The sequence below is a fragment of the Lampris incognitus genome, chromosome 12 (assembly GCF_029633865.1).
Source record: "Lampris incognitus isolate fLamInc1 chromosome 12, fLamInc1.hap2, whole genome shotgun sequence".
Lineage (NCBI taxonomy): Eukaryota > Metazoa > Chordata > Actinopteri > Lampriformes > Lampridae > Lampris > Lampris incognitus.
This window is the reverse complement of record NC_079222.1, coordinates 33232606-33255434: the sequence shown is the minus strand read 5'-3', so window position 1 is coordinate 33255434 and position 22829 is coordinate 33232606. Positions and strand designations below refer to the sequence as shown.

Here is a 22829-nt window from a genome sequence, read left to right as displayed (position 1 = left end):
ATGGGGTTGAAGGAAGATGTGGAAAAGTTCCTTAAAGGGAACCCTGCATTTGCTGAGAGCTACTTTGCAAAGAAGCTGAGCTCGGGCTCGATATCGAAGGCATCAGGAATACCAGAGAAGGAGGTCGACTTCAGCCAGTTCAAGGATCTTAGTCAGGTAAGTTGGAGTGTTTTTGATGTTTGTTAGTTGGGGGGAAAAAAACCCAACCTATTGCATCACGTTATGTAAGAGGCCAAGTGGAGAAGATTTACTGTTGCTGTGAACATGATGTAGGTGTTTGAGATCTTCCAAAACTACACTTCCTGGCTAATCTAAACATTTGATTTCCATCAAGAGTGACTCAGGTCTTACTCCATTTCACATCTACGTAGATTTTAAACCACAATTGTCTGCCGTTGAAAGAGTTGTATACTTTTTCCATTTTCTCAAGGTTGAAGAAAGCAGGATCATGTATGAGCTGATAAAAGACATGCAGGAGAACATCAACATGGAACAGGTGGTTTTCAAGATTTTGAAGAGGATCAGTGCACTCATCCATGCGGACCGGTGCAGCCTGTTCATGTACAGACAGCGTAATGGAATCGCAGAGCTCGCCACGAGACTCTTCAATGTAAACACCGAGGCCGAGTTGGAGAACTGTGTAGTGCCGCCCGATTCTGAGATTGTCTACCCGCTGGACATAGGGATAGTCGGCCACGTAGCCCAGACCAAGAAGACTGTAAATGTGAAAGATGTCTCTGAGGTAAGAAGACAGTTGAAAATACAAATAAATCAAATTGCGCAAACAGCAATGTGGGCAACATAGGAATGTGTATATTTGATATGCAGACATTTGCAACAAAGCCAATTACTGCACCATTTAAAAGCCCATTATTATACACTTTATTGTACACTCAGTAATAGTGCAAGTCCATGTTTTCTATTGATTGTGTGTTAAGACATACAACACTATGCATATAGACTGGGTTATCAGATTATCAGTATGGCTGAAGTTTTACTTCAGAACTAAACATAAACAGTTCTGTAAACAGTTATTTAATTACGTTGAAGTTAGAGACAAAAACAGAAGTAGGTACTTGATAATTACGCTGAGCAACTGGAAAAAAAGATCGCTGGATATTGTTATTATTTGTGTATAATGGCAGTTTATACAAAGCAGCCAAAATTAATATTCACTGGTTAAAAACTTTTTATCCCAGAACTATACTACTTATATATTATAGGGGGGGGGGATTAGTCCTATTCTGGGTACAGAGATGATGCATGCAGCATTGCCAAATGGACCGTGCCACCGTACCAGTGTGTGCAAAAAGACACAGTAAAGAGCGTCTTCATCTTTTCTGTGATGGTTACTGGTGTATGTTTTGTCTGAAAAATGTTTATCCAAAGAAGCATATTTTTATTATAAGGACAGATCACATGGCAATACTAATCCAAAGAATTTTTTTTCCCCCAGTAACCTGTTGAATACCATAAGTATTGGCGTATCTACCAAAAAGCAGAGCTAGCCAACACATCTTTGCTTCATCTTTGATCTGTAACACCACTCGGTGTATACATAGCAGACCTGTTCAATAAACAGCTGTCAGTATGTAACAGCAAAAGTTCCCGGTGTGCTCGCTTTAAGAAATTTTGTTAAAACAGGGCTGAGGGATGGGGCGTCCAGGTAGCGTAGCGTGGCGGTCTATTCCTTTGCCTACCAACACAGGGATTGCCGGTTCGATTCCCCGTGTTACCTCCGGCTTGGTCGGGTGTCCCAACAGACACAACTGGCCGTGTCTGTGGGTGGGAAGCCGGATGTGGGTATGTGTCCTGGTCGCTGCACTAGCACCTCCTCTGGACGGTCAGGGTGCCTGTTTGGGGGTGGGAGGGGGAACTGGGGGGGGGGGGGGATAGCGTGATCCTCCCATGCGCTACGTCCCCCTGGCGAAACCCCTCACTGTCAGGTGAAAAGAGGCAGCTGGTGACTCCGCATGTATTGGAGGAGGCATATGGTAGTCTGCAGCCCTCCCCGGATTGGCAGAGGGGGTGGAGCAGCGACTGGGGTGGCTCGGAAGAGTGGGGTAATTGGCCGGATATGATTGGGAAGAAAAAGGGGGGGGGGATAAAAAAAAATGGGATGAGGGAAATATTAGAAGCTGTAATAGGCAAGTTGAATTCAAGTATGTTGTACAATAGGATACGTGTCCTGTTTAGCAGGGGTTAACCTGGTCAGTTCTCTCCCTACAGTAGGATGGAATAGACCAACACACAAGACCAACAATGTACTATGCTGTCTCAGTACTGTAGATACAGTACTGTTTGTTCTTAGTATTGAATTATATGCAACCTAATATTCATGTTAAGTATCTTCTGATGAATATTTTTGATCAAGTGATCAATTTGATTCTTGATCAGTTATCAGTAATTAGGTGAACAGGTTCACACATTGACATTAAATGTGCTGATGTTAAGAGTACTGTGCAATGTGATGCTGTAGATTCATCCTCTCTGCTGTTGTGTATGATCCCAAAACAATACCTTGGTCTACACATAGGAAGGCTGCACTGCACGACTAATATGCATTAACATCCAGCAGACTGCTCAGGCAACACGATATACAATGGCAGGTAGTCATTGGTCCAGAGAGTGATTTTTTTTTTTTACTATTTACCAACTTTATCTTTTTACTTTTTAAAAGTTAAAGAAGAGGTAAGAAACACGTAGCTAAACTTGACTATGAGAAGTAGGTGTGACATAAATCCCCTAGTAAGACATAATCCCTTTATTTCTATATCCTATCAGATCCCGCCCTGTTTTTGGATTATAGTTTTGTGGCATTGAGTCTGCAGTCAGCGCGAACCCAGAACAGATCATAACTACTCCCAGTTTACACTATCGATGTAAATACACTTTCTATAAAAACAACAAAAACAATGTTGTCTGCAGGGAATATGTGTTTTCTTTCACAGTAACTCTCATAGCGAATTATATACCTTGTGTGCAATCTCAAATTGTACACAAGGTTCAAAATTGTCATAAATTATTGTTACGTTTCACTTTGAACATGGAATAAAATGAAGTAAAATCAGAATCTGGCTTTGTGAATTATGAACTATGTCTGAATGTATGAATATGAACATTTTCTGAGTTACTTAATGACAATAAGCACATGATGCTAGTGCCTTTAGATGATTATGCTGAGACATGGACATTTTTTCCAACAGAACTATGATATTTGGAAAAAAAAATGTGAAAAGTCTCATGATGAAATCGTCCTTGTTTTATCTTGATTGTATGTACTGTATCTGTGAACCTCATTGTGTCATGTAGAACCAGTACTTCAGCACATTCGTTGACGAACTCACTGAATACCAAACACGGAACGTACTGGCTACCCCCATCCTCAACGGCAAAGACATGGTGGCAGTCATCATGGCCCTCAACAAGACCACAGGACCATTCTTCACTCCAGAGGATGAAGATGTGAGTCAGCCGTACTCAAGCATTAACACTAATGCGTGCAATGAGCTACTCACGTGGACTCATGCCCATGAGGATACGCATACACAAGCACATATATGCAGACTAAAGCATCATATTACACACTCCATCACATGAACCACAGCACCAACACAACCACACTTGCAGTGATGTACACACACACACACACACACACACACACACACACACACACACACACACACACACACACACACATACACACTACCATGAAAACACAAACAGAATTGGGGGCAAGTGTAACAGGGTTGAATTGCCATTGACTTTCATATCTGGTCAAAGACAATGACGTAGGGCGTCCGGGTGGCGTGGCGGTCTATTCCATTGCCTACCAACACGGGGATTGCCGGTTCGAATCCCTGTGTTACCTCCAGCTTGGTCAGGCGTCCCTACAGACACAATTGGCCGTGTCTGCGGGTAGGAAGCTGGATGTGGGTACGTGTCCAGGTCGCTGCACTAGCGCCTCCTGTGGTTGGTCGGGGCACCTGTTCCGGGGGGGGGGGGGGTAGCGTGATCCTCCCACGCGCTATTCCCCCTGGTGAAACTCCTCACTGTAAGTTGAAAAGAAGCGGCTGGTGACTACACATGTATCGGAGGAGACGTGGTAGTCTGCAGACCTCCCCAGATTGGCAGAGGGGGTGGAGCAGAGACTGAGACAGCTCGGAAAAGTGGGGTAATTGGTCGGATACAACTGGGGAGAAAAAGGGGCACACAAAAAAAAGATATTGACATAGTGATGGGATTTTCTGACAGTTCAGCTAAGCTCAAAGTAGACGATTCAACTTTTTTAGACATTGTAACCCCCTCCTCTGTGAAGAGCATTGCTTTGTTACTAAATAAATAAGTGTTGATAACAAATAATGAAAATGGTTATTTAAAGTATGTCATCAGTCTTGACAATAGTTTACACAAGTTTAGGGAAAACAGCATTAGTGGTCAAAAACATGGTATTAGGAAGTGAACTAAAGTTTGTCTGGTTTTTTTCTGCTTTGTTTTGTTTAAATTTTGATATGAATATTTCATCAAAATATGAAGATAAGGCAAAGTCTAAGTATAAACCTTTGCAATTAATGATAGTTGGCTCAAGGTGACGTGAATATTAGCTTATCAGTTTCAGTGTGGAAAATTTAGCCAGCATACCAGCGCTAAGTCATGACAGCAGCAAACGTGATTCCCCTCCCGCTGCAATTAAGCTTAGCAGAGACTGGAGTGATAACCAGGAATTGTTCAGGGCAGATTTTGAGGATTACAGTTTGGCAACGGTACTGCATGAGAAATCGGTGGAGGTCCAAGCGGCTACTCTGAGGATTATAATGGGCCCTGAATGTGTGCATGTGTGCAAGCACAATCTGGAGTTAACTGAGGAGAAGCAGAAGGATGTGAAGAATATTCTGGATGCAGTGGAGGCATACTTCAAACCCACCAAGAATGTGATTTATGAATGATGCATCATTGGCTGTTGCAAACAGGAGGACAGTGAGTCCATTATCAGTTTTGCTATTGCCTAAGGGGGAAGGCTGGTTAGCTGAGTGTGTGGCACAGCTAACCATTTTGCAAGAGTCTGCAATAAAACCAAGAGAATTGGGGCATGAGTTCATTATGTGGACAATTTGATTTCAGGCCAGGACAGCAGCAGAGCTGAAAAGTATGTTTATTCAAACGAATGTATTGGGGCTTTGGGAGGAAAATGAAAAAGTGGTTTGTTGCGCTTCAACTGAAAAACAAGAAGCCACAAAGTCAACTTGACTCAGGAGCCACATGTATTTTCATGAGTTTCAATGACAAGATGCAGCTTGCACCCAGTGACAGTCTTGTGCCAAGTACCACCAAATTCAGACCAGTTGATGCCCTGCATGGGCCTGGTTGTGACAGAGTATGTCGTGCACATCTGCAAATACACCAGATTTTGAAGTGGTTGAGGCCAGTCAGCAGCCATTGCTCTCAAGGTCTACCTGTAAGCGCCTTGGGCTCATGCATTTTACCATTTCAGTAGACCTTAATGCTGTGGACAGTGTTCAAGCCAGGGCCCTGACTAAGGACACACTGGTTAGTAAATACCAAGATGTGTTCACTGCCCCAGCCAACTCAGTGCCAGGTGAAGTGCATTTTGAGTTGCGGCAATTTGGCCAGTCCAGTGTGCACCTCACAATGTTCCAGGTGCTATGCAGACAGTAATGATGGCACAGCTTGACAAATATGGAAGCCACATGCTCCAGTTACAGAGCCAACAGACTGGTTTAGCAATATGGTGATTGTTAAGAGACCTGACAAGCTGCAGATATGCATTGATCCAAAGCACCTCAACCAAGTGCTGATACAATCACACTACATCATGCCCACACTACAGGATGTACTCTACAAGCTCCCTAAGTTTTCACTCTCATGGATGCCAGGGATGCCTTCCTTCAGTGCAAGCTTGATGAGCCCAGCAGCTACCTGATCACTTTCTGGGTACCCTGGGGTCGAAAGCGCTGGTTGAAGTTTCCTTTTGGTGTTTCTGTGGCCCCAGAAGTGTACCAATGGAAGCAGCATGAGGCACTGGTCAGGCTCAGTGGGGTGGAGCCCATAGCTGATGACATCCTCATTGTCAGCTGTGGCAAAACAGATGAGGAGGCAGACCTAGACCATGATACCAAGCTGCTGGCCCTAATGGACCAGTGTAGACAGGTCAAGCTGCAACTTAGCCCTAAAAAGCTCCAATTCAAGGTGCCAGAGGTCCACTTCCATAGGCACATCCTGTCCTCCATGGACTTGAAAGCAGATCCAGAGAAGGTGAAAGCGATCATGAAATGTCACCCCCATCGGATGTGAAGGCTGTGCAGTGATTTGTTGGATTTGTCACCTACCTGGCCAAATTCCTGCCACAGCTTTTGGAGATGCGTGAAGCATTAAGAAGGCTCATCGACAAGGACACACTCTGGCACTGGAAACAGAAGCATGACACAGTGGTGAAAGACATAAAACAGCTGGTGACAATGACGCCTATGTTGTGCTACTACAATGTGTAAAAGGCCATCAGTATTCAGAGTGATTCAAGCCAGAAGGGCCTGGGCTGTTGCCTGATACAGGAAGGTCGTCCTGTTGCATTTTCTTCGAGGGTCCTCACACCAGCAGAGCAGAATTATGCTCAAATTGGAAAGGTATGCCTCAGCATTGTGTTTCCATGCCAGTGTTTTCACCATTATCTGTATGGACACGACAACATTACAGCAGAGACCGATCACAAGCCCCTCATCGCCATATTCAGCAAGCCCCTTCTGAGTGCCCTTAAGCATCTGCAGAGCATGCTGCTGGCTCTGCAGAGCTACAACTTCAGGGTGGTTTATAAGCCAGGGCCAGAGATGCACGTGAGTGATACCCTCAGCAAGGCCACTGTGTCAGCCACACACAGTGTCCATGAACGATGAGTATGCTGTCTGTAGTTTAGAGGCAGAGCAGCTGGATGTGGAGCTCATCAACCAGGCTGACTCTCTGAATGTCACAGACCAGTGACTTGTACAGACACAGAAGCACACTGACAAGGATGAGCAACTCCAGACCGTAAAATCTGTGATTCTGCGCAGCTGGCCTGAACACAGAGATGAAACTCCACTGGTGGTGAAGGAATGTTGGGCGTCTAAGGAGGAGCTCAGTGTTCAGAATGGGGGGCTATTCAAAGGTGAAAAAGTTCTCATCCCCAGATCACTCTTCCCTAAAATGCTGACGCAAGTTTATGCTAGTCACGTCGGTGCCGAGGCCTGTCACAGGCAAGCATGATACACACTGTACTGCCTGGGGTGCAGATCAAGGTCTTTGTAGGCAAATGCACTGTCTGCAGTGAATACGCCATCGAGCAGCAGAGGGAGACAATGATGTCGCACATGCTGCCAACACTCCCCTGGCAGATTTTAAGCCCAGACCTATTCCAGCATAGTGAGAACGATTTCCTCTTGCTAGTCGACCATTATTCTGAAAATGGACCTCCTCCCAGACCTCTCAGCAGAGACAACAATAAAATGCTGCAAGGCTCAGTTTGCTTGCTACGGTCAGCTGGACCGGGTCATCTCTGACAATGGCCCCCAGTTCTCATGCCACCAATTCCAGCAGTTTGCTATGGACTGGGAGTTCAAGCATGTTACCTCCTCACCACACCATCCCAAAACTAATGGTAAGGCAGTAGCTGCTGTAAAAATAGCCAAGAACTTATGCAAGAAAGCTCTCTGTGAGGGCAATGCCTGGAAGGCAATCCTGCAGTGGCATAATACACCACCAGAGGGCATGGACAGCAGTCCGACCCACCGCCTGATGTCGAGGCATTTGAAGACCACACTGCCTGAATTGGATCAGCTGCGTCACAGAAGACAGGTCTCCAAATTGATCTATGACAGCTCTGCAAGGGATCTACCTCAACTCACAGTGGGTGACGCAGTCCGGATGAAGCCACTACCTACCAGGAGACCGAAGAGGCATTTGGAGACGCGGATCCTGTGTACAGAATGTCACTCAAAAGTCATACATGGTAGAAGTGGAGGGATTGTTGTACCGTTGAAACAGTGTTGACCTGTGGGTGGCAAAGCCAGCAGTGATGCAGGACCCAGGAACTCATCTAGAAAGCATGCCACTGGCCCGACGCCCCCCCGCCCCCCGCATGCCATGCCGGTCCAGAGGCACTGGGCGAGAGCTGAGTGGTCACAGAGCATGTGCTGCCCTGCCCCCACTCAGTCATTTTGACCATCTACCTGCTCATTCTGCCGAAAATATCCCGGCAAGGCCCTTTACGCACTTGCGTTCTGGACAGCTGTCGTGGGAACCTGTTAGGCTTAATCTGCAGCTGGGTTGCCATTCTACCATTCGCCATTCTACCAGTATTGTTGTTTAAAAAAGAAAGGCACAAGTTTGTTTAATGTATACTGACAACAGCATAATAATTTCTGAGAGTGATTTGTAATACTTATGTCATGTTCAGTTATTTTTTTGGAGACAGTGGCACTGACGAAAAGACAGGAGGCGGAGCTAGGGGTGGCAGAGTTGAAGATGCTAAGATTTTCACTGGGAGTGACGTAGGACTGGATTAGGAACAATTATATTAGAGGGACCGCTCAGGTTGGACGGTTTGGAGACAAAGCAAGAGAAGCAAGATTGAGATGGCTTGGACATGTGTGGAGGAGAGATGCTGGGTATATTGGGAGAAGGATGCTGAATATGGAGCTGCCAGGAATGAGGAAAAGAAGAAGGCCAAAGAGGAGGTTTATGGATGTGGTGAGGGAAGACATGCAGGTGGCTGGTGTGACAGAGGAAGACGCAGAAGACAGGAAGAAATGGAAACGGATGATCTGCTGTGGCGACCCCTAACGGGAGCAGCCGAAAGTAGTAGTAGTAGTAGATGTCATGTTCAGTTATGGAGGGCTATGTACGGTTTAGTTCTGAAACTTAATGAAGTGTTTCTTATCTCAGAAAGTTGAAGATGGTATGGGTCTTAGATGGCATGTTAGTAGGTAGTACTGTGTTACTGGTGGTGTATCACTGTAAGGGTTTTGTGTCCCGTATGTTGTTATTATTTTAACTTTTGAGGTAAAGAACATGTCAGCACGCATGACTCATCTCATCATTTAACACTTATCCAAGTAACCTCTCCAGACTGAAGAGGTCAGTAAGATAAGTGATGAAAACTATCTGTCAATTTTCTTAGCTGGATTAATGAGCATGCATCAAGATATGTATCCCAATATTATAAATTGCACTCTCCGTGAAACAGCCTGCTTTTTTTTTTCTCTAGCTTTTTTTAAAGTATCTGAAAGTTGCCACCTTAAACTTGAAGATCTATCATCTGAGTTACCTGCACAACTGTGAGACACGTAAAGGACAGGTGAGTTTGATGTGCCTAAACTCATTCCCTCCCAACTGCCTATACTTTGAAGAAACATGTTTGCCTATGTGCCTGGAAGAATTGCTCAGTCCTGACTTTTTGCATAACCATGAACACAGAATGTGTGTTTCGTCTTTCTTAGTTGCTGCTGTGGTCTGCCAACAAGGTATTTGAAGAGCTGACAGACATCGAGCGACAGTTTCACAAAGCCTTGTACACAGTCCGAGCCTACCTTAACTGTGACCGTTACTCTGTTGGCTTACTTGACATGACAAAGGAGAAGGTATTGTGTGTGTGTTTGTGTGGGGTGGTTGGTATTGTAGGTGTTTCTGTGGTTTTGTCTGCGTGACTGTGTTTGCATTAATTTGTTCAAAATTGCCTCTTGTTCTACATGGAATACACGTTTGGTGAATAAGTATTTGTATGTGAAAGTACTGTTTGAGGGCATACACTGAAATGAGCAAGTTACACATGAATGACTGGAGGCTTGGTGGTCTATTCCATTGCCTACCAACATGGGGATCGCTGGTTCGAATCCTCGTGTTACCTCTGGCTTGGTTGGGTGACCCCACAGACACAATTAGCCGTGTCTGCGGGTGGGAAGCCGGATGTGGGTACGTGTCCTGGTCGCTGCACTAGCGCCTCCTCTGGTCGGTCAGGGTGCCTGTTTGGGAGGGGAGGGGGAACTGGGAAGGATAACGTGATCCTACCATGCGCTACGTCTCCCTGGTGAAACTCCTCACTGTCAGGTGAAAAGAAGTGGCTGGCAACTCCACATGTATCGGAGGAGGCATGTGGTAGTCTGCAGCCCTCCCCGGATCGGAAGAGGGGGTGGAGCAGTGACCGGGATGACTCTGAAGAGCAGGGCCATTGGCCAAGTACAATTGAGGAGAAAAAGGGGGAGAAAAAAAGAAAAGTGAATGAATGAATGAATGAATGAATGAATGAATGAATGAATGAATGAAAGAAAGAAAATGTGTTCAGATATTTGCATCGCCATGGGCAGCAATAATTGTGTGTCTGTATTTTTGTTTCCATTGTCCTACCAGGAGTTCTTTGATATTTGGCCGGTACTGATGGGAGAACAGGCACCATACTCTGGCCCTGTAACCCCTGACGGAAGGGTACATTTTACATTCATCAAAATATCACAACCTAACCCATCTTTATCAAAAGCTAGGTAGAAAAGAGAAGGGACAATGTATTTTTCTAAACTCTCTACTTGCTCTTGCACCTGTTCCCTCTCTTCTGCTCTACTCTCTTTTGTGTATTGCTTTTCTAGGAGGTAATATTCTACAAAGTAATTGACTATATATTACACGGAAAAGAAGAGATCAAAGTTATACCGTGAGTGATTCCACTTTCTATTTAAATGTTGTTTTTCCGAACTATGTTTTCCAGATGAGGTAGTTAATTAAGGGTAGTAGCCCTGCTAATTAGAAATATTTAATTTCCAGACCATATTCAGAGGTTTTTATGGTGCTTGAGCACAAGTGGGTTTGGGATCCAGTTGTGTATATGCCTGGTAACTTGTGTAGTTACTCTTCTGTCATTTAGGACTCCACCTGCAGAGCACTGGGCCTTGTGTAGTGGCCTACCCACCTACGTTGCTGAGACTGGTTTTGTGAGTCAGCTTTTTTAAATTAATCATCTGTTATAACCAACTGTAGAGATGACTGAATCACAAAATGAATTATTTTCCATATTTATCTTGATCAATTTAACAATTTGTTACTTTTTTCATCGACAGATTTGTAACATTATGAATGCAGCAGCGGATGAGATGTTTAAATTTCAGGTAATAGATTCAAAAATAGGCCAAAAATGGAAGTGACTGAAATGGTCCTATAGCCTACAACAGGGGTATTTTGTTTTAAGACGTTAAGTGAGAGACAATGTAATTTACTTGGTGTTTTCTTTTTGCAGACTGAGCCGTTGGATGACAGCGGTTGGACCATAAAAAATGTTCTGTCACTTCCAATTGTCAACAAGAAGGAAGAAATAGTGGGGGTGGCCACCTTCTACAACAGAAAGGATGGAAAGCCATTTGATGAACAGGATGAGCAGCTCATGGAGGTTTATAAATTACACCTACCTACCTATCACTGAAAAATGTCTCCCTTAAAAATGTTAATTTTTGTATTCCACGGTGCCAATTTATCTGAAGAACAAAAGAAACCAAACAGAAACTGAAACTGGATTATTTTTTCCTGCGGTATTTTGACTACTTAAACTTTTCATCTGTGTGCATGATGTGCTGATACAGTTGTGTCCTGCTCTTAACTTCCTCTGTCCACAGGCCTTGACCCAGTTTCTGGGCTGGTCAGCTCTGAACACAGATACTTATGACAAGATGAACAAGCTTGAGAACCGGAAGGACATCGCTCAGGATATGGTGCTCTACCATGTCAAGTGCCGCGATGATGAGATTCAGAATGTCTTGGTTAGTACCTTCAAAGCATTAAACATAGATCAAACTGGCAATTTTGTGACCTTTCACTTTAGCAAATTATCTAATTTAGTATCTTCCTTTATAGTTTTCTCTTTTTTAAGGTTAAACATTTCAAAGCATTTTAATTCATGCAGGGCTCACCTTTGGGCCATCAACAGGGAACAAATGCTCAAGCTTTCCGGTTATATGAGTTTCACGTCTCAAATGCCTGTTCATTCCTGCTTTAAAATCACTTAAGAATGGCGTCCAGGTGGCATGGTGGTCTGTTCTGTTGCATACCAACACAGGGATTGCCGGTTCGAATCCCCGTCTTACCTCCAGCTTGGTTGGGCGTCCCTACAGACACAATTGGCCATGTCTGCGGGTGGGAAGCCGGATGTGGGTATATGTCTTGGTCGCTGCACTTGCACCTCCTCTAGTCGGTCGCGGCACCTGTTCAGGGAGGGGGAACTGGGGGGAATAGCGTGATTATCCCACGCGCTATACCCCCCTGGTGAAACTCCTCACTGTCAGTTGAAAAGAAGCGGCTGGCGACTCCATATGTATCAGAGGAGGCATGTGGTAGTTTGCAGCCCTCCCTGGATTGGCAGAGGGAGTGAAGCAGTGACTGGGACGGCTCAGAAGAGTGGGGTAATTGGCCAGGTGCAATTGAGGGGGGGGGTCAAAAAAATCACATAATAAGCTGCTGTAATTGCTTCAGTACTAAAGCAGGGTTGATGTTTTATCACTATCCATCCACATGTTGTACCGATGAAGCACACACATAATGCTCTCTCATCTCTTGCAGAACACCAGAGAGCTGTATGCCTGTGAACCCAGAGAGTGTGAAGAGGACGAACTCCTACAGATCTTGGTAGGAATCAAACATACGTCTTATTTTGACTTCTGTTATATTCTTCTCACAATCACCATCCCAAAAAATAAAAGAATAGATAATCAAACTGACAATGTGAGATAAATAATCAATTTTGTTCTTTGGTGTATTCCATTGTTTTGATCCGTTGATTCCTTCTTCTCTCCTTTCTGTGTCATTCTCCCGTGCTGTTCACACTTCTTTCAGAAAAAAGACCTGCCACCGTTAATCAAGAAGTTTGAGATCTACGAGTTCCGATTCTCAGATTTTAACTGTACAGAGTTGGACCTGGTCAAGTGTGGCATCCAGATGTACTATGAGGTTGGGGTGGTCAAGAAGTTCCAGGTCCCCCAGGAGGTGATGATGTAAACACACAGGCACCCACACCTACACTAATACAACATGCAAACATGACAAATGAAAGGGAAAACCTGAAGCGTAACCCCTACAGTTTGGGGGTTCAGGGGCTCTGTTATGCTGTGGGGGGCATTTTCCTGGCATGGTTTGGGTCCACTTGTCCCCTTAGAGGGAAGGGTGACTGCAAATCAATACAAAGTTATTCTGAGTGATCACCTTTATCCTATGATGAGACTTTTCTATCCTGATGGAGGTGGTCTCTTCCAGGATGACACTGCCCCCATCCACAAGGCACAAGAGGTCACTGAATGGTTTGATGAGTATGAAAATGATGTAAATCATATGCTATGGCCTTCACAGTCACCAGATCTCAACCCAACTGAACACCTATGGGAGATTTTGGACCAACATGTTAGACAGCACTCTCCACCACCATCATCAAAACAGCAAATGAAGGGATATCTTTTAGAAGAATGGTGTTCATCCCTCCAGTAGAGTTCAGTGACTTGTAGAAACTATGACAAGGAGCACTGAAGCTGTTCTGGAAGCTCATGGTGGACCAACACCTTACTAAAACACTTTAATGTTGGATTTTCCTCTAATTTGTCACCCGTCTCTATATCATACAAGCACAATATGCATATAAGGCATCCAGGTAGTGTAGCAGACTCGATTGCCGGTTTGAATCCCTATGTTACCTCCGGCTTGGTCGGGTGTCCCTACAGACACAATTTGCCATGTCTGCGGGTGGGAAGCCGGATGTGAGAATGTGTCGTGGTCGCTGCATTAGCGCCTCCTCTGGTCGGTCGGGGCGCCCATTCGGGGGGGGGACTGGGGGGAATAGCGTGATCCTCCCACGCATTACCTCCCCCTGGCGAAACTCCTCGCTGTCAGGGGAAAAGAAGCGGCTGGCGACGCCACATGTATCGGAGGAGGCATGTGGCAGTCTGAATCGGCAGAGGGGGTGGAGCAATGACTGGGACGGCTCGGAAGAGTTGGGTAATTGGCCGGATACAATTGAGGTGGAAAAAAAAAGGGGGGGGCATTCGGTCTCTCTCATTCCCACACAGTTAGGTGTACTGAGATGTTCATACCTTAAAACTAATGTATTGCTTGTGTCTAGGTTTTATCTTTACCTGTGTTCTATGTTATTCCTTAAAGGGCTTAATCACGATATTGCTTTTAAAGTACTATTGAATACATTTCACCCTTTCTTGCCCTTCATCCTCTGAACAGGTTCTGGTGCGGTTCATGTACTCACTCAATAAGGGTTACAGGAGAATCACCTACCACAACTGGCGTCATGGCTTCAATGTGGGACAAACAATGTTCACCCTCTTAACGGTATAACGTTTTTTAAACTGTTTTTACAGGTAGGGCTATTTAAGCTTCTGCAGGTATATGGCTTATTATTGCTATTATTATTATTATTAGCTCATTAATATTATTAATAAAATATCTCAAATTAATAATAATAATAATAATAATATTAGTTAATCCATTATTAATAATCCATGTGGGAAAAAGTTGAACATTAAAAAAAAAATCTGAAGAATTCTATGAAACAGTAGTTGGATATAGACACACCATTCTATGTAGAAAACCCAAAAAATACAGGGATTGAAATGGTATCAGTAGTTTTAGTTAGAAAGAGTCTTGATTACTTATCCAAACAGTCGAGTGCTCCAGCTTTCAGTGTTAAGTTGGATTTGAACCCAATGTTGTTGATTTTATTTTCTGCCTTGAGACTGATACTTGTGAGGAAGATAACTGTGTTTCATTTACATTAGTGCTGTAGATGCAAGATTTCTGCACAAGTTATGTTTACATGCAATATCTTTATGTTAATTATGTGTAAGTTCCGATGTTTTACCCTTACAGACATTTATGGTGTTAGCCGACGTGTAAAATCCTTGCGCTAACAAATTATCATGAAATATTATATGATTTAGGAAAACGTTCAATTGTCACTTTTCATTTGGATGCAAATTTATTAGTTTATTATTTTGGAATTACATTATGAAATGTTCACACCATTTGTTTTTGCTGTGTGTGTGCGTGTGCGTGCGTGCGTGTGTGTGTGTGTCTAGACGGGAATGCTGAAGAGATACTACACAGACTTGGAGGTGATGGCCATGATCACAGCTGGCTTCCTCCATGATATTGACCACAGGGGTACGAACAATCTCTACCAGGTCAAGTAAGTACTCCAGGAGATCCTCTTAATTTATCAACAAGTACATTTGAAAATAGCTTCCCTAAGAAACAGATCGCGTGTAAGGCACGTCATTGCTTACTTTTGCCAAGCATCTGATATCCCGGTACAGGTGTTTGAACAAGATAAATTTTGTAACTGAATATTAGACTGATTAGATTATTTCCAAGGTTATTTTTAAAATCGTGATTACATTCTGAGTAATTTTATTTCCACTTACAGATCAGGAAATCCTCTGGCAAAGTTACACGGCTCCTCCATCCTGGAAAGGCACCATCTAGAGTTTGGCAAGTTCCTTTTGTCTGATGAGGTAAGTTTAAAGGGCAGATAAACGAGTCTTGAATAATACCTACAAAGGAGGACCTTTTCCGTTTACCAGTTATCAATTTTCAACCTCTCTATCTACCTGCAGCAGGGATAGCACATGAAAAACACACGTAGTTGTTCCTGACCTTGTCTGCATCTTTATACGGCAGTGAAACTGACATTTTTCGTGGCTGCCATGTGACGTATCTTGATGTAGCGTGACATCATTTGATGGATGGAAAAACTAAAGCCTATCAGGGTTTCTGATACTCTAAACACGCTGTTCAAAAAAACACATCCTCATTCTCTCGGCTAAGATACGTTTCCAATGGTGTAAATGATGTCCCACAACACGAGCGCAGAGGATTTTTTGGACACTGTACAGAAACTTGCATGCAGCAATGCATTCTGGTATGTGTAAGCACTGTGAGAAAGACTCTGAGCAGGAAAACATCGATTTCTCCATCAATTTAGGAGGGTTTCCGTGCAACGTCATCACAGAGATGCATGTGCAAGTAGGGGGCAGAAAGCAGCAACAGTGCAGAGATTTTAACCAAGATAGAGCTCAGATACAGCAGAGATGACGTGCAGTTGTTGTGCAATAAACTGCACAAACCGCCAAAAGGATGGGTCGAAAATGTTGAACATTTTCATTGTTGAACTGCTTTGGTAGCTCTCAAAAGATTATGCCTCTCATAATCTTTTGAGAGCTACCGAAGCGGTTTTGCCCCCTGGCTGCGCACGCACCCAGTAATATTGGAAACGGGAAACCCATCTATAGTCAAGTCAAGTCAGTTTTATTTGTATAGCCAATATCACAAATTACAAATTTCCCTCAATGGGCTTAACAGCAGCACAACACCCTGTCCTTACACCCTCTCATCGGATAAGGAACAACTCCCTAAAAAAAACAACAAAAAAAAACCTTTAACAGGGAGAAAAAATAGGAAGAACCCTCAGGAAGCGCAACAGAGGAGGGATCTCTCTCCCATATAGTGCACAGTGAAGACTTTCTTGCTTCAGTCGACTACATTAATCGTCACTACACATACATAACACCATTGGTGAAATTCCCCTTTAAGATCTTGTAAGAAAAGTCTCCATATTGAGGTTTTGTCCTGATACATGTGTATACCAAACCAAAAATGGAAAGAAAGAAAAAACAGCATGCCAAGGTTTTGCTTGGCCCTCAGTTGCAGAGCACTTTTTTTTATGAGAAGAAATAGTCTGTGTGAAGTTGTGCAGGCTCCATTTCCTTATTTGCAGGTCCCAAAATATGTTGCCAGGTTCTGTCATGTGCATACAATGCAAGTCAACTAGTCTTGCGGGCCCATACATGACTACACCACTGTCACAAGAACACATGTATATTTTTAGCCTCACAAGACTAGTCAACATCTCCAATCATGCTTTCTCACATGCAAACAATAAATTTCAACAACTCAATGAATGAAAATGTTGTTCAGGACATCTGCTCTTATGAGTTTACTGAAATGTACAGGTTAAAAACCATATAAAGGTAAAAAAACATGTCAAGCTGGTCTTGGTACTCCGTGATGTTAGCGTAACAGGATAAACACAGCTGAGGCTAATGACATCAACAATGGCTCTGTTGGATGTATGTAGGTGTGCCAAAGAACCAGCATTGAGAGTTGTTAGTGGTGTCTGTCTGTCTGTCTGTCTGTCAGTGCTGACAGGTGTGCTGGTACACCTACATCTATCAGACCCATTATTAATGTCATTAGCTGCAGCTGTGTTTATCCTGCTATGCTTACATCACAGAGTATCGAGACCAGTCTGCCGTGTTTTCAACCTTAATATGTTTTTACGCCAGCAGATGTCCGCAAACTCACCAAAATGGGCTAGGGTTTAGTTACTCTTTAAGTTGGTGTAGGTATACAGTTAGAAATGTTTATGTTTAGGTATTAGTTTAGAGATGGTTAAGTTAAGCTACAGGTTTTGTCTGGTTAAGGTCAGGTTAAGGATCTGGGTGGCTGGCCGTTAAGCATTATAATCCGCATTGAGTCAGCAACACTGGATTTAAACAAAATATTTTTTATATGTATTCTCTGTAAAAATGTGGTCTGATAACTGAAATCAAGAACATGGCAAAGTCAAATTGCTTGAATACAAGCTTTTATAACATCTACACAGTACATTTATAACACTTCCTTTATCTAACATTATAGCTATTTCCTCTCTCTCTCTCTCTCTCTCTCTCTCTCTCTCTCTCTCTCTCTCTCATCTCTAGACTTTGAATATTTTCCAGAACCTGAACAGGCGGCAGACAGAACATGTTATTCACCTTATTGACATTGCCATCATTGCCACTGACCTGGCTCTGTACTTCAAGTCAGTAACGCCATACCCTACTCTCACCTTCTCTATCTTTTCCTCTTTTCTGTCTTTCCTTCATTTTTCTCACCCAGACTCCTTCACATTCTCTCCCTACTTGCATGTTTCTCCTACTGGGACCTCTGATTTTCTGTGATGTAGCCTGCCAAATTTCTTCCTTTTTAAAGCTATCTGAAAAAAAATCAATAACTTAATGACTCATGTTGAAAAAAAAATCAAAGAAAACAAGACTTCGTTGTCTCTTACTGTAGTCCCTCTCCTCCCACCTGGCTAGGAAGAGAACCATGTTCCAGAAGATTGTGGACCTATCACACACTTATGAGGACCAAAAGAAGTGGACTGACTTCATGTCCCTAGAAACCACAAGAAAAGAAATTCTAATGTGAGTGTGCAACCACACACGCACATATGTAGTGAAAAATAAAGTTCCTTTCTCCATATTCACTGTGCTTATGTGCATGTTCATGTTTTTACTGTTTGTTAAGGAATTTCACTTGGATGCTCAACATAAAAACAGCAAGGAGCATGTACACTAGATTTGAAAGAAAAACACCAAGAGTCAGGTGGTTCTGTTTGCCTGATGCTGAACATTTTGTATCCTAGTTTGCAGAACAAAAACAATACCAGTAATGACAAAAAATAAGATAAATAAATAAGAACAACACCAACTCCATTTTTGACTATAGTCTCAACTATATGTCAATCAATGAAGGGCGTACGTATGCTGGTTTTCATTTCAACCAAACACCACACCAAGATCATCTCAGTCAACAACATGTCTTTAACGGGGGGGGGGGTCTAATCACTGAAAAAAGGCGGTGTTAAGCTTCCTGTTTCTCACCCTTTTCCATGTCAGGGCAATGATGATGACGGCATGTGACTTGTCAGCCATCACCAAGCCCTGGGAGGTGCAGAGCAAGGTGAGAAGCACAAATATCCAGTGGCTGACTAAGGAAATGAATTGGGGGGGGCGTCTGGGTAGCTTAGCGGTCTATTGAGTTTCCCACAAACATGGGGATCATGGGTTCGAATCCCCGTGTCCCTACAGGCACAATTGGCCCTGTCTGCGGGTGGGAAGCCGGATGTGGGTACTAGCGCCTCCTCTGGTCGGTCGGGGTACCTGTTCAGGGGGGGGGGGGTAGCATGAACCTCCCATGCACCACGTCCCCCTGGTGAAACTCTTCACTGTCAGGTGAAAAGAAGCAGGTGGCGACTCCACATGTATCAAAGGAGGCGTCACATGTGGTAGTCTGCAGCACCTCCCTGGATCGGCAGAGGGGGTGGAGCAGTGACCATGACAGCTCAGAGTGGGGTAATTGGCCAGATACAATTGGGGAGAAAAAGGGGAAGAATCCAAAAAAAAAAAAGAATAAGGAAATCAATGGATATTGTGAAATTTTCTTTAATCAGTAATAATAATAATGATTATAACAATAAATTAAGCAACATGCCACATGACACTGATATTACACACAAGGCTGACGTCACATTCACACCACACTGAAAGTGTTTGCCAGCTGTTCCTCTGTGTTTCTGTATGTTCTGCAGGTTGCCCTGTCTGTAGCAGCAGAGTTTTGGGAGCAAGGAGATCTGGAGAGGACAGTATTGGAACAACAACCTATTGTGAGTTCACAGATGTCTGCAGAGTGTGTTAGGCTGTGAAGCAGTGGTGCACATACACTTGTCTGTATGTGCTGAATTAGACCTCACATCAATTTTATTTGCTGAGATAGTTCTCACACAGCCCAAAATGTTGACTTGGTTTATCAGTACGTCTTCGTGCTCGTACGTGTGTCTGCACGTGAGGGTGAAGGTATGTATGGCCACTGTATGTGAGAATTTATCATCATATCTGTGTCTCCCCACCAGCCAATGATGGACAGAAACAAGGCAGCGGAGCTTCCCAAGCTACAGTGCGGTTTCATTGACTTTGTCTGCACATTTGTTTACAAGGTACTTCACATTAGTGTATTTCAATGAGAGATGTAACTTCTCTACTATGTCAGCATGTGTGATACTGTGTTTTCTGATAGAGCAGTTCACACCATGGTCACACTTAACATAAAAGGCCGTTTCTGAAATAGCTACATGTAGAGGTAGAATTTGGATATTTAAAATTTTAAACAAAATTGACTGCAATTCTACTTTATTTTTACATCAGTAAGATTTTAATGAAATTCGAGATAGTGAGTAAACAATATTTCAATCTTTTGGTATGAGAAATAGAAGTAGCTAGTCTGCAGGCATGGTAAAAGGTTTGTTCCATGTTTAAAAAATATTTATTTCTGGGCGTCCGGGTAGCGTGGAGGTTTATTCCATTGCCTACCAACACGGGGATCGCCAGTTCGAATCCCTGTGTTACCTCCGGCTTGGTCAGGCGTTCCTAAAGAAACAATTGGGCATGTCAGCGGGCAGGAAGCCGGATGTGGGTATGTGCCCTGGTCGCTGCACTAGCGCCTCCTCTGGTCGGTCAGTTGGGCCACCTGTTCAGGGGGGAGGGGGAACTGGGGGAAATAGCGTTAGCCTCCCATGCGCTACGTCCTCCTGGTGAAACGCCAGGACTTCGAATCAACCAGGATGGCTCAGAAGAGTGGGGTAATTAATTGGCCAAGTACAATTGGGGCGAAGGGGGGGCGGGGGATAAATAAATAAATTAGTTAATACTTATTACTTTGGAGCATAAAGATGATAATAGTCCTCCCCCAAACAGCAGTATTTTCAGTTTCTGACTTAAGACGAGACGATGCATTTTAAGAACACAACCTGAATGACGTAAATGTTGTCTTCCGCCCGTCTCTTCTCAGGAGTTCTCTCGCTTCCACCCAGAAATCCAGCCCATGCTGGACGGCATCCTGAACAACAGAAAAGAGTGGAACGCTAAAAAGGAAGAGTATGAGGCCAAGCTCAAAGCCATCGAAGAAGAAAATGCAGCTAAAGCGGAAGCTGCAGCTAAGAAAGGTGCAGCAATTGTTTAACGTTGCCATATAATTGTTCATTTAAGTGTAATTCAAGAAATACTGGTTGCTACAACTTGCTGTCATTACAGCCATACCTGTATCAGATGATGGTTATGCAATCAAAGGGGCCCTACACGAGGGTTACACACAGATCCTGTTGTTTATTATCTTTCCAAATAATCTTGGCTTAAGCTTTAACATAATGAACACATCATCCAGTGCAAAATGGGTTTAGCATCTTTAAATATCAGATGTCCTGGGCATCCAGATAGCGTGGCGGTCTATTCCGTTGCCTTACCAACACGGGAATCGCCAGTTCAAATCCCTGTGTTGCCTCCGACTTGGTCGGGCATCCCTACAGACACATGTAGCCGTGTCTGCGGGTGGGAAGCCGGATGTGGGTATGTGTCCTGGTCGCTGCACTAGCACCTCCTCTGGTCAGTCGGGGCAACTGTTCAGAGGGGAGGGAGAACTGGGCGGAATGGTGTGATCCTCCCACGTGCTACATCCCCCTGGTGAAACTCCTCACTGTCAGGTGAAAAGCGGCTGACGACTCCACATGTATCGGAGGAGGCATGTGGTATCTGCAGCCCTCCCCGGATCGGCAGAGGGGGTGGAGCAGCGACCGGGACAGCTCCGAAGAGTGGGGCAGTTGGCTGGATACAATTGGGGGAAAAAAGGGGGAAAAATATTAAGATGTCTTCTCTAAAGTATCTTTTGTCTCACAGTTGCTAACAACAACAGTGGAGGGTCAGGCTCCAAGACCTGCACGGTTTGTTAGAAGAGCCAACACCTGAAGCACATGATGGGAGTCTGCACGGGAGGGAGGGGACCCGCTGGCTTCAGGATAACTGCAGCACCACTGCCAGCGAGTCGGTTTCACTGCCAAGGGAAAAGCTCACATGAAAGGAGAAGGCTGAATGAAGCATGCAGACATGGTCCCATTATTGTCCTTGAAGAACCAAAAGAAAAATATGAACTAAAAAATTATGTTTCTTATTCATTTTCTTCCACACTGAGGAAACTCGTGTTTTGCGTTTAAGGACCATCAGCTTGGTGGACTAGGACAGAAGCAAGAAGACACCAGGAACCACCAGGACTTGGACTAACAATACCCAGTCATCAAACACAATCAACCAGTTACCAGATTATGGTTATGAACAAGTCCCTTTTGTCATCTTAAGATGCAGGTAATTATGGACGTGAAGGAGACATCAGAAATGTATCTATATTCACTACCTGTGCTTCCGTAACTTTTTGTGATGCATTTTAAATACATCGTTTTGAGCACAACTGGATTAAAGCTACATAATTGTTTGGCTCATTTGATGTAAATACAAGAAAAAACAATGCTGTTTAAAGCTTTTAACTTCAAAATCCTTGAAACAGTCAAAATATAGTTGGCGGTCAGGGAAAAATCCCTTGTCATTTGCTGACATTCAGACCCCACTTGGCCTTGAGGGGCAAATCAATAGATTGTTATTAAGCAGTACTGTATATAATAATGCATAACGCAACAGCTAATTTACTCCTTTAAAATTGAAAATCTGGCCTTGTTCCCTTCTGAGTTTCATCTCATACTTTTCCCCCTCATGTCAGCTTCATCATCTTCTGACGCTGTATGTTAGTCATAGATGTGTTACCTAACAAGTAATGAAGGCTACAATCACAAACTTTTATACTCCTCCATATAGGCTTTTAAAAGTAATGACTTATGCATTGTCCGGGTAGCGTGATGGTCTATTCCGTTGCCTACCAACACGGGAATCGCCAGTTCAAATCCCCGTGTTGCCTCCGACTTGGTTGTGTGTCCCATAGACACAATTGGCCGTGTCTGCGGGTGGGAGGCCGGATGTGGGTATGTATCCTGGTCGCTGCACTAGCGCCTCTTCTGGTCGGTCGGTTCGCCTGTTCGGGAGGGGGGGGATAGCGTGATCCTCCCACGTGCCATGTCCCCCTGGGGAAACTCGTCATTGTCAGGTGAAAAG

The 22829-nt window shown here is 43.9% G+C and overlaps 1 protein-coding gene across 1 annotated transcript; it reads left to right on the top strand.

Annotated features, from left to right (window-relative positions):
• On the top strand, nucleotides 1-21622 carry pde6b (phosphodiesterase 6B, cGMP-specific, rod, beta). The gene is made up of 23 exons (XM_056290587.1): nucleotides 1-156; nucleotides 431-742; nucleotides 3313-3465; nucleotides 9257-9346; nucleotides 9489-9629; nucleotides 10396-10470; nucleotides 10629-10693; nucleotides 10904-10970; nucleotides 11097-11144; nucleotides 11273-11422; nucleotides 11646-11789; nucleotides 12586-12651; nucleotides 12859-13008; nucleotides 14245-14352; nucleotides 15099-15208; nucleotides 15446-15533; nucleotides 17781-17881; nucleotides 18159-18266; nucleotides 18741-18804; nucleotides 19433-19507; nucleotides 19754-19837; nucleotides 20689-20842; nucleotides 21570-21622. The coding sequence occupies exons 1-23, from the start codon at nucleotides 1-3 to the stop codon at nucleotides 21620-21622; spliced, it is 2562 nt and encodes an 853-aa protein (XP_056146562.1).
• Nucleotides 21623-22829: the final 1207 nt, after the last annotated feature.